Here is a 12,871-nt window from a genome sequence, read left to right as displayed (position 1 = left end):
GTCGAGGAAATAATCCTGAAGCGTGTGCAGCGTTTTAAACGCGTCGATTCCCACGACTCGGTTAATTGGGAAATGCCGAAGGAATTCATTAAACGCAGTGTTATAAATGCGTCGTCGTGAAATAAAAAAACCGTTTTAAAAGCATCGAACGTGGAAGCGAATGGATATTTTAACATCGCACGCCAGGATACTCCCGTCAGCAAGTGATGTGACGGGCAAGAAATTCCTTCTGGAACCTTCCACGCACTGACCCGGTGCTTGACCGTGGAGGCCGGTGGTGACTCGAGCGGCGGGTCTCGTAGAAATGACTCAAAATGATATTTTATTTCGTGAACGAAAACGAGCCACGTCGTCGCCAAATAAATCGCAACATCATTCTTCTTTATCATGAAAATTTTAAATTGAACTAACGAGGGGGGAAAAAATCAACATGACAATCAGAGAATGGTGGTGGTTGTTGTTTGTTTGTCAAAAGAACATTGTTGTTGTTTACTTACTGCTGACCTTGTTGTCCCTCGTCGCTGAACTAACAAGGAAGGTTTATTAATTAAATGTGTCAGGGTAACTTGCCCCTCCAGAGGGACACAAACTCGCCTCTCTTAAAGCTGTCCAGTCTGGGTTCGAATCCCGACCCGGCTGTACACCGTCATCCCAATGTTTCACGGGCAGGGTGATTCATCAATGTGTGTGTGTCGTCCATCCGTTGGTGGACGTTAAATATCCTCCGTGAAGAATAGGTGAGCTATCGCCGGCACCATGGACAAATTACAAATTCCTGCCCCAACCTCGAACAGAGGACATGACATCAGCGGAACAGCTGCACCCTCAACCAATGATGTGACGAAGCACCTTTTGCTGCAGTGAAAGAAGAAGAAGAAGAAAAAGAAGAATAGGCAGAATTGGAAGAGGATGAAGAAGAAGAAGAAGAAGCCAAAACCCAAGTGAAAGTGGGGGGGGGGGGGGTTGAGAAAGATCCGCCCCTTTCAATTAATTATCTTTATACATGGTCTCGGCTCGTGGAAGAACTCGGACACAGACAAGACCAGAACACAACATAACAAAGGGAACATCAGGAGAAACACCAATAACAGGGGCAGAAGGAGAAGGTGGAGACAGACAAACAAGGCATGCAGGTAACGATGAAGGGAAGGTGAAAACGCAAGGTGTTCAAAATATGGATACAAAAGCAAAATTTTGGGTTGGGTGAGGTGGGGTGGTGGTGGTGGTGGTTTAATGGGTGGAGAAAAGATCATGGCTTTGGATGCAGGATGACCTCAGATGCTGGTGAACAGCTGTCTTGAAGACCCAAGAGGAAGAATGAGATCAAAGAGAGAGTGGAAGGCAGTTCTACAGGTGGGGAAAGAGTGCAGCAAATGAGTGAAGGTGAGCAGTGGTTCTGGAATTAGGTAGTTTCACGAGGAGGGGGTTGCTGGTGGACCGCTTGCATCCTGCAGAAACTTGGGGGGGGGGGTTGGGGAGACAGATCAAGAAGAGGGCAGAGGGTGCAAGACCAGAAATGAGGTGGAAGAAGACAGAGAGACCACTGACCTGTCTGTGATGGAGAAGTGATAGGCCCAAATTTCAACCAATATTCCCCATGCCGAGTTGATTGTGTGAAAAAAAAACTTTCTATCTGAAACCGCTTGACTTCTCCATGCGGTACTTTACAAATATGATCCACTGTGATTGGTGCATATATTTCAATAAGAATGACATCATCAGTCATGTATAATGGCAGCCACAATGGTTTCCAGGAAATACTTAAAATTTCTTTCTCTGAAACCGCTCAACCTATCGATGTGAGACTTTACAAATATGATCGACTTGCTGTATATAGTGTGATATGTTTCGTATCGATCGGTTAAGAGGTTTCATGGAAGATTTTTAAAGGATCTTTTGTCAAACTAATATGCATGTGAGACCACGTGACCGATGATATCATAAATTGAAACTCCGCCTCTGATTGGGTCGTGGATTACGTTTGTGAAGTTTCTTGTTGATGGGATGTTTGTTTTTCGATCCAATTTGACTGGCAAACCATGTGACTAATGATGCCATAAATTTTAACACAACATGCAGCAATGGTATTGTATGATATTTGGAAAGTATTGCATCGATTGGTAAAGCGGTTTCAGAACTTTTTTTTTTCATACCTTCTTTCAACACAATATGGCTGCCACACCATACAACTGAAGACATTTTAGTGATCAAACGTTAATCACCACGTCAAGTCGATGACAGACATAAAGTTTTGCGTCGATCGGTTTGGCGGTTTGAGAGATTTGTTTTTAAAGGTTTTTGGTTTAATCCAACGTGGCTGCCAGTCCATGTGACCGATGTCAACGTTCTCAAACTTTATTCACCATGGCTCGTCGATCATTTGTGTGGAGTTTCACTTCGATCTCAAAAGTGGTTCTGGAGAAGATTAAATTTTATGGGTTTAATTTTCAAAAAAATATGTCTGAAAATCCACATGACTGATGATGTCATAAGTTTACTATTTCAATACAACTGGGTCACAGCTCAGATAAATGAATTCCATATCTTTCAGAGAAGGATTTCAATGCAACACTTCACCGATGACATCATCATTATCAAACTTTATTCCCCATTGTGAGTAGATGACATGTGACTAGTTAAAAATATATATATATATATATATATATATATATATATTTCAGCGTGTTCGGAGATGTCAAAAGTTTTTCCTTTAATCAGATTGCTGCCCCACCACACGACCTATGGTGTCACAATTATCATTAAAACATTCTCGCTCCGACGCTGAAAGTTTCATGTCAATCGGCCAAACAATTGCTGAGAAAAAAAGAAAAAAAATTAAGCAAATAATACAGCAAAAAATTGGAAAAACGGATGAAGAACAATACAAATAGGACCGCTGTACCTGTAGTTTATCTGGGCCCTGGTCTAATGTTGTAACCTAAATTTAGTAGCATTCTGACTGATGGGTCTGAAAAAGATTTAAAAAGGAATTAATGCGATTTCCCCAAAAGTTGACAAAGGTGGCCATTTTAACACACTTCCGGTCATGTGATCGGTAATACCTCTGCAATTTAACATCCCTACCATGGCCTAATGTTGTCACCCAAATTTGATCACATTCTTCCTGGTGCGGCTGGAGAAGATTTTTGAAGGAATTTACGCAATTTTCCCCAAAATTGACTCAGTTGGCCATTTTGACACACTTCTGGTTAGGTGATCGCAGGCCCGTAGCCAGGGCTCAGTATTAAGGGGGGCATATGAACTGGATGGGGGGGCACAATTATTATATTTAATATTTATGATAACCCTGTATACTATTGTATTCATGCAGCATTGACACATCTATACTGAGGTTGCCGTCGCATACGAACCAAATTGATCTCAGCTAGATTTAATATGTTCTGATGTTTTTGGCCTAAAATTATTCGAATGCAGGAGAGCCGCAACAAACTGGCCTCATTCACAATGCAAATATTCAATGATTAGACAATTGGCACCAATTCAGGTGCACATATACAAGGTGTTGTCAAGAATTGGCAATAGAAAAATTAATATACCAGAGATGCAATGACTAAACGGGGGAGGTTGGCACCGGAATCAGTGCACTTTGAAATAAGATACAGTAGGCTATGACCTGCGATCATCACGTTAAACTCTCAACAGCAAATACGACCAGCCTGAAGATACCACAAGGTCCGCATTTAAAGCAGTCAATTACACAGAGGTAAGGTTATGCACAAAGCACTACATATGGGATATGCAAAGCACCAAACACAACATTTAACTTCAACATCAGAAGTACAAAGCAGCCGACCACGGCGGGTGCTGACCACAATCACACTGCAACCACAACCACATACGCATCACCAGCAGTCACACACACAATCTGAACCCCTCGTATAGTTTTTATACCACTGTACTCGCTGTCAGAAGAGCTGCAGGCGACTCGTCTCGGTGTGGAATCTTCTGAGACCTTCTCCTTCCATTCATTCAGGCATTTACGTGTGAGGTCTCTCTCGAAGGCCAGCCGTACCAGTTGTGCCTTGCGTGCATGGCGCATGGACCGTCGATGGTCAGTGAAGACATTCCTCGATGTTGAGAATGAGATTTCACACATGGCAGTGGACGCACCAAATGTTAGTCCAAGTCTCATAGCAGTCACTACACTTGGCATGGCTTCCAGCGTTTTGTAGTATGTTGAGAGGAGTTTTGTGTTGTCCATCTCTCGTTTGGCTGCTTTTCTGTCTGTGAGCGAATAAACTGCTTTGCAACCACACACTCTGTCTGTTTCACTGATGGTTGACTTTGTTAATGTCATGATGTGCTGGAGCAAGTGGGGATCCAAAAACGTGCCATTTTCAGAATTCAAGGCAGCGAGTGAACGGGCGAGTTGTGTGTTGCGTTCACTGAAGCGCTGAGTGATCTCTCCAAGCACAGTGTCAATTGCGCTGTAAAAATAACCCTCTGCAGTTCCGTCTTGTCATTGTCGTTGTTTTGTCCTGTTGTCTCCAAAACTACAAACTTCAAAGTTCTTATGCATTGTTCGTCTCCGTTTTGGTGGTGCAGGTGTAGAAGTTCGAGCATCGTTGGCCTTGTTCCACAGATCAGTGAACTCATCCTCAGAGCGGAGTTTCTTTACGCACTCTGTAGCACTCGCCACCAGTTCCAACCCCGTTAGCAAGTCCATGTCCTCTGCCTGCAAGAGTCTGTTCGGGCCATCTAACAACATCAGCAGTTTTTGTACAAAGATAGCAGTGAACATGAAGGCAGGCCCAGAGACTTCCTACAAAAGCCCAATAGCCTCCACCCTCATCTCTGCACCGTCGGCGCGCTCTGCATCAATCTCCGACAGTCAGGATGTGATATCCTTAAAAGATCCTATGATCACAGACACGGTGGCTAAATGTCCTGTCCACCTTTGATCAAAAAGTCGTTTTAACCGCTCACCTTTACACTGTGCAGTAACAGTGGGCTTTCTGAAGAATTTGTACAGGCAACAACAAACCTCGAGGAAATCAGTGACAGCTTTCTCTGCTGCCAGTGCGTGGATAATTACCAGATGGAGTTGGTGATTCAAGCAGTGTACAAAGGGGATTTCTCTTTCGAATATCTCTTGCAACAACTTTTGCACCCCACCGTGCTTCCCAGCCATTACCGAAGCCCCGTCGTACACCTGACTTAATATTTTTGACGTGTCAAGTCCTGTTTTTGTCAGCTCTGCAATTATTAGGTCTGTCAATGTTTTTGCATCTCCAGCATCAGCTGTAGCTATTGTGAGTAGATGATTGATATGTTGTCACATTCAGTGGGGTCCCTCGTCCCACCCACCTTGATGGTAAACCACGATGTGCCTACTTCTTCCACGATGGCATCCGTCACAACATTACTCAATGTGCAATTCAGTTCATTCTGCATTTCCGGACGAGTATAGCTTGCATTTCGTGGGATAGGCTTTATTATTTTGGCGAGCTTGGTGTCTTTTTTGAGTGCGTAGTTTAAAAGCGAGAGGAAGAGCCCACTGTGCCCGTCTGACATATCTTCAAAATTATCAAGGCTCCCTCTAAAAGGTATTTGGTTTTCGGTGAGAAATCCCACAACATCTATAAGAGCAGACACATAGTACCGGTTTCTATTTAGCCGGTCAGCATTGAGGAGTGTGGAAATTTCCTCACCACAATCGATGCGCCTCTCATTTTCCTTCCACCTCAAAACACAAGTTAAATGTTCCTTTGAAGTTGCGTGTTTGTGAAACCCCCTGTCTTTCTCAACAGCATGTTTCCAATTCCGGAAGCCTCGCACTGTGAAAGTCGAGTCTACTGGGCCACGTGCGGTGTTAAACTTCCTACATGGATAGCAGAATGCTGCATCTGTCTGCACACTGTATTCCAGCCATTCATTAGTCTGGTACCACGAGGACACAAACAAGTGACTCTTGTTCTGCAACAGATGGCCAGGGTACCGCTGTAGAACAACTTGATTCGGTCTCTCACTTCTAAGATCATCGGGAAGCGGCTTGACAGTCACAGCCGACCCCGAGGCCGCCGCCGAGCGTGGAAACTCGGCTGTCTGCGCTGGGGCTCCAGCCGCAGGGCTGACGTTGCTGGCTTGGCCAGCTTGGCCAGGTTGGCCAGCTTCTGTCAGTATTTCATCGACATGATCGTCTTTTCCTCCTCCTCCTCCTCTAACTCCTCCCACAACATGTCTTTCATCATCTTCATTTTCGTCAGTTTCATTTTTTCCTTTTCTGAGCCATTTTCGTATATCCATCATCCACGTCCTTTTCTCCTGCTGCGAGCTCGTGCTCTGTGATTCGTCCCTCGCGACTCGCGACATTTGACGGTTGACAGTTTTATTTATTAAATGATCCATGCATAAAAAACAGGTTTTATCTGCATAATTTCAAATGTAAGCACGATTGTAAACACACATATTTTTAATTTTTATTATAAAATTACTTTTGTAAGATGGAGGGTTGACGGGTTGTGAAGGTCACGTGGTGCACGTGCACTTCATCTTTAATAATGGAAATTAATGCCTTTTTATAAATCATATTATCATGTTATGACTATATTACATTTATACCTAACTTACAACCAATCAGCTAACCTGCTCAATAGGGTCTCCATATCGAATACGCTGATTGGCTATTCCTTAAAACTAAATGATCCACGACATATAGATATATATATATATATATATATATATATATATATATATATATATATATATATATATATATATATATATATATATATATATATATATATATATATATATATATATATATATATATATATATATATATATATATATATATATATATCCACCCACAACATCGACATTCGACACGAGGTCTTGGCTGCTGGCGTTGGTGCTTGCGTTATCTTTTATCTTGTGGTCTTGGACTGTATTGTCTTGCCAATTGCTTTTGGAGATGCGCTGGGAAGCACACACTTATCTCTTGACTCTTATTCAAAGAAGGATATTATTAAAGAACAGTTTATCCAAGAAGGCCTTATTAGTCACCACGTTGAACATCTGGAATAAGGGTTTTCGTTCACACAGGTGAACTCATAAACAGAGTTCACAGTGGGCGCTCATCCTGAAACACTGAGTTGTTCACAGGGTGCAACAGGGCATAAATGGGTGGCGTACAAGTGGGGGGGCACCAGATGCGCCATGGGGGGGCATTGCACCCAAATGCCCCCCCCCAGCGACGGGCCTGGGTGATCGGCGTGACTTCTCAATTTAACATCGCTACCCTGGCCTCGGTCAGGCCAGGTCAGATTAGATCTGTGACTTGCTGCAGGTATCATGTCAACCTGCACTAACCTGTTTCATGGTCGGGTTATCGGCGACAAAACCGTCTCCCCCACAGGTTTTTTGGTGAGGAGGGTGTATGATATGGACACCCAGCAGGATTAAAAACAAAACCTCTCAAAGGGCAGAGGAGCTCTTTGTGAGCCATCAGCCATCAATATCTTGTGCCCAACTGTCTGTGGACATCCTCCTACAGGTGGGTTACTTCTTATTTTGAGGTTGGTGGCAGGATTTGCACTCCAGCCACCATAAAACACAAGAAAAACGCAAAGAAAATTGAAAACCCACTCCCTGGGAGTAACTCCTGTGCAACTGCTCTTCACAGGGCAGCTCACCGGATGACGGGATTGGGGCAAAGCCACTCTGATGATGGGAGGGAAATCATGGGGTAACCTTCCCGGGTCAGATTGCGGTCATGTGTGTCAGGGTTGTGCTGAGGTGTCGTCCACCAGATGGCGGTCTCCTTGGGTTAATCTGAGGTGATCCCTTTGGGTGGGTGCCTGAAATGTCCTATCCTTGAGAGGATGATAACCTGTCTATTATCATCTGAGCTCAAGCATTTGGAGAACAGTATTGCAGCACTCTGAGGTTCAAAGACTGGATTGCGGCGCGACATGGTGGGTGATTAAACCGACTATTGGTCTGATCGCTCTGATGGTTACCATGCCCAAGGTGTTGTCGCTGTGTTCAATAAGCTGACTCCAATGAAAATGCCAGTCTTTACTGGAACCGACAAAGGTGGCATAACAGTTGAAGAATAGTTAGACATTGTTAAGTGCCTTTTGTGCCTGGCAGGTGCCCAAAGCAGATGCGGTCTTTAACTACCTCGGCGGGCAAGCCAGACAAACGGTCAAACATCAAGACAGCTATCCAGGTGCTTCACAGTGTTTATTGAGACAAAATGCCTGTTGGTGGTCATCTTCAAGATTTTTATGAACGCGTACAAAAGACACGAGACGATTCTTGCTTATGCCAATAACCTGCAAGAAACCGGGCAAAAGGATGCCTGATAGCTACCCGAGTCAGAACTCGCACTTCAGGAGCAGTTCGCTGCTGTGACCCAGCAGTTTGTCGGGAAGGTAAAACAAAACTACGAGTCCACAGAGATTTCCTTTCCAGATCTAATGGAGATGGCCATCGTGTGGTCTGAGGAAGAGTCGAGTGCTGCATCCTCCCGCAGTTAGGGTCTGACGTGTGTGTGTGCCAATTATGGGATTCCCAGATATAGAGGACAATTCAGATCTTCTGAAGAAGCTGATCGGTCAACGAAATGACATTTTAATGCTGTTGAAGCAGAACGAGAGGACAACAAACCAACATGGGCCGGCACAGAGACCCTGAGGCACGTGGATGAAAAAGGATGTCATTAGGAATTTTTTAATTTTTAGTGAACTCATAAAGAAGAAAGTTTGTTGATGCATTCAGACCATGCAAGAACCAGTGAAACCAAACTTTGTATGGCCTGTTCTTGCATCTCGGGAGGAAGATCAAGGGGTTTGGAATTTTTTTTTTTAAATAATAAAAATTGACACCAGATAAATATAAAGATACCAGATAAGATAAATATAAAATAAAAATTGACAATTCGCCTTCAGGCCTCAATCGGGTCTTGTGCAAATACACTGCCTCCGTTCCCCCCCCCCCCCCCCGGGAGCAATCGAGTAATATGTATTGTGAAGATCGTACTTTGAAGTTATATCGATTTGTCAACACATTTAATTACAAGTCTGAAGACGACGATGGTTCACGAGCGGTCTTTGACGATGAAGATTGTTTCAGAAGTCAAGGATGAGAGTGATAATTTTTGACCAAGTTATAAAATGATCAACATGATGTGGTACGAGTGAAAGGTTATTCGCTGCAAAATGTTGAAAACCCGGTTTCGTTCAACAACTTTCAAAATTTGACCTTTGCATAACCTTAAAATGTCACAAAACAATGTTGTGGACATTAAAATAAGGAAACAGGATACGTGCTATGGCTTGTTGGAGTTAGTTCGTCAAAGGTCGAAAACAGTTCGATTCCCACAACTTTGAAAATTTGACCTTTGTGAACTTAAGGTCAAGGATTATGACCTTTGGTGCAAAACTTCCTCTGGAACATTCCAGGAACAATATAACGTCATAGGCTATATGGCATTTCACACTCAGATTATCCATACTTTGATGAAATCAGCGTGAAAAGAAACTTCAAGGGGGTGCTACGGGCAAGGTGTTCGAGATAGAGCAAAATGGTTTCGACTTTAGGTGGGGAATGACCTCAAGATTCTGCATAACAAATTGTCATCCGAGCTCTCAAAGTTTCGGCGGTCGTACGATTTTTAGTCAAAATTCACAATTTTCTAAGTTCGTGACCTTGTGACGAAATAAAAAAATATAAATAAATAAAATAATAATTAAAAAAAAATCGAGCTCCGTGGGGCTATGCAGGTGCCATTGGGCTAACCAAATACCGAAACCCCTGCCAGATTCAACAAACCCCCTTGGAGAAGATGTAACTTGAAATCGGCTACCCCCTAAAAACACGTTTTTTGAGCGTGGCTCAGCCCATAATGGGCGCACTGCGCCCATTCTCAGGAAAACACAACAAGATCATGATATAAACCTCCCTCCCAAATTTTATCAGGATCGGATCAAAACCCACGGAGCTATGCTCGGGACAGACAGACAGACAGACACACACCCAGAACGAATATCGTGGTCACTTACTGACTCGTGAACAAATTGTGGTTACTTATGCACCTGTTATTAAAAATTGCTGAACAAAGGTTTATAACACCACCTCGGTGTTCAAGCCTCGAGTGATACACTGCCTGGGTTGTTGTTTTTCACGAGTGATCGAGTTGCGTTTTGCAATCTTTGTGCAGGAGATATTTAAATACACATTTCATTGAATTTCCCCGGGCAACGCCGGGTACTTCAGCTTGTTCTTCACAATTGAGATGGGGTCAAAAATGATGTGTGCTGCATAGCACAATATTTCAAAACGTTGTGAACGCTTTGTGAAAAAACTAGCTGGATGAGTTGGGAAGGTGACAAGAACAAACCGATTAGATTTTGCTGAAGGAATGGATGCAGATCTGGCCTATCAGTGGAATACAATGTGGAAGCCGTTTAGTCAGGTGGAGGTATTCGCTCTACCAAGAAGCAGCATTTTCCACATTTTTGCCTCCTGTGCATTCTACCTGCGAGGTTCGGCTTTGTTCGAATGAATCTTGGGGAATCATAATAAATAATTCTGAACATAGTACTGCAATATGCAATACCGTTTCAGCCACTCGGAGGGAAGCTGCACCCCAGCTCAGTCTGTGTTAAAAAGGACCGTTTGAGGCGACGATACCTCTTAAAGTCACCTGTCCTATTACAGCTGTCGACCTGGAATCCAGCAGTTTCTTCAAATGAACATTGTGGAAAAAAATAAACTTTTGTGAAACTGCTTCCATCCGTCACCCTTCAGGAGAAGCATATTTCATCACAAGAAATAAAGATCCAAACAAAATCGGTTGCGCAATGTTTATTCGGTGACAAATTAAGCCACCAAAGCAAAATCAAATGTTACGAGGGAGTTGAAAATATGCAGATTAATAATGGAAGATAAGTTTGACTAAAATGATCCCAAAGAAAGGGTTGGAGGAAGAACACGAAGTGAAAAATGTCCAATCAACGTTACACAGAGATTGTGGGGGTACAAAAGGGAATGTTGAAGGAGAAGCAAGTACAATGGATAATTCATGATGAAAACTCAACTCGATTCAAATGCAGAATAGGAGTGTGTCAGCCACACAGCCAAGGGGGTTAAATGTGTGCAATAACATCCAACGAAGCAATCAGAGATAACCTCACAGTTTGTCACAGTCGGTAATAACAATTTTACTTTTGGTCTTGCCGCTGGAGTCCCCATAGGTTTCCATTTTTTTGACGACATCCAAGCCTTCAACAACCTTTCCAAAGACAACGTGCTTTTTATCCAACCTGAAACAAAAATCAAGGGACAGGAGACTGGTCAGTGGTAAAAACGCAAAAGCTCAAACACAATCTCAACACTTTTCAACATAACAACAATGCCATTACGTTGATAAACAATGAAAAACCGACACAATTTTGAAAAAAAAAAAAAAAAAAAAACGATATAAATAGATGCTAATTTCACATCGACAATGAAAAAAAAAAAAAAAAAAAAACAATAAAGAAAAAATAACCAGGGAGAAGAGAGCAAATTAATATTTCGTGAAAAATGTTCAACAATGTTACCACCACCACCACAATGAATACCACCATTCTTGTTTGGAACAAAAGTTAGCTGGGAAACCAATTTTTCTCTCTCGTGATGTCATTGGGTGTTGAAGTATGGTACGGTTTTTACAACATGCAGTTCGTCTACATTCAGTTCCCCACCAGTGACGTGTTTTCCCGTTTTATCACCACCTCCACCACTGAAAGTGAAGGAAATTATGTTTTCACCAGTCTGTCTGTCTGTCTGTTCGTGGACAGGATATCGCCAAAAGTTGTGGAAGGATCCGGATGAAATTTGGTGGACAGGTTGGGTGTGTGACAAGGACGAACTGATTATATTCAAGTGAAGATCCGGATCCGACGACCAGAATTTTTCAAGTGATTCTTCACCATCGAGAGATTCGGACTAAAACGATATGAAGAACGATATCTCAAAAATGTATTGTGCGTGATATGTTCTCATGGATCAGGCATTACGTGGCGGAGGTATGTACTCAACAGAGTGCCCTTCTAATTATTCCAATTTTACGTACATTTTTCTGTCCCAAAACATAGTGGGGGGTTCCTCAACAACACAGGTGTTACTGGACAAAAACATCAAACTTTCAGGGTTAGTAATATAATATATTTTAAAATATGTTTTCAACAGTTTCAATATTTTCAATATTTCAATAAGAAATAAAGATTATTTTCCAAATTGTACATTTTCAAAATGGCTGCTAGAACACGATGTGTGGTGTCAAGTGGTACAGTTTGAGTACTTTCCAATAATATTGACAAAGGATTCAATATAAAATAGACTGTTATTCATCATACCCATGCTTGATGAATCAAAGTAAATGTGTTTTAAGTAAACACCATATATATCGTACATCCAAAGAATAAATGCTCGATGTTTGGTATTTTCGGCCATCAACGAACACTCATATAACCAAGAAAATCCACGAATACAAACCCTATTAAATAAAACTTTCAAATTGGCTATTTGTTTCGTTTATTCCCCCCCCCCCCCCCCCACAAATATAAAGGTGATGACTTTACTTCTTTCTTTTTTTAAGGTTTAAGATTGGAATTCGCGTTTTATGCCAAAGAGATGATGCGAAACCAGTTACGACTCCTGCAAAAGGTAAACACCAAGATGCTCTTTCTGGATACAATATTTTCCGAGACAACGCTTGCCAATATAAACGATAACGGTACTTTTTGAGGGTCGCAAAATCAACCGACATGCTTCCGCCCACATTATTACATCTTTATACATAGTTTTGCCAAGTTTGATTGAAATTCCTTAAGCCATTTTCAAGTATCACATTTTTACC

At 42.3% G+C, this 12,871-nt stretch overlaps 1 protein-coding gene across 1 annotated transcript in view; it reads right to left on the bottom strand.

Annotated features, from left to right (window-relative positions):
* Positions 1 to 10,818: 10,818 nt before the first annotated feature.
* LOC147013582 (peptidyl-prolyl cis-trans isomerase-like) overlaps positions 10,819 to 12,871 on the bottom strand; it is a 28,072-nt gene continuing 26,019 nt past the window's right edge. Inside the window, exon 6 of the mRNA XM_085855511.1 lies at positions 10,819 to 11,291. Coding sequence (XP_085711637.1) covers positions 11,159 to 11,291 — 133 coding nt within the window. The 3' untranslated portion in view covers positions 10,819 to 11,158. The remainder of the gene's footprint in view (positions 11,292 to 12,871) is intronic.

Source organism: Eptatretus burgeri, chromosome 14, assembly GCF_056783735.1.
Source record: "Eptatretus burgeri isolate ZD-2024b chromosome 14, Ebu_testis_v1, whole genome shotgun sequence".
Lineage (NCBI taxonomy): Eukaryota > Metazoa > Chordata > Myxini > Myxiniformes > Myxinidae > Eptatretus > Eptatretus burgeri.
Note: the sequence above shows the minus strand (reverse complement) of the source record. Positions and strands in the feature narration are given on the sequence as shown.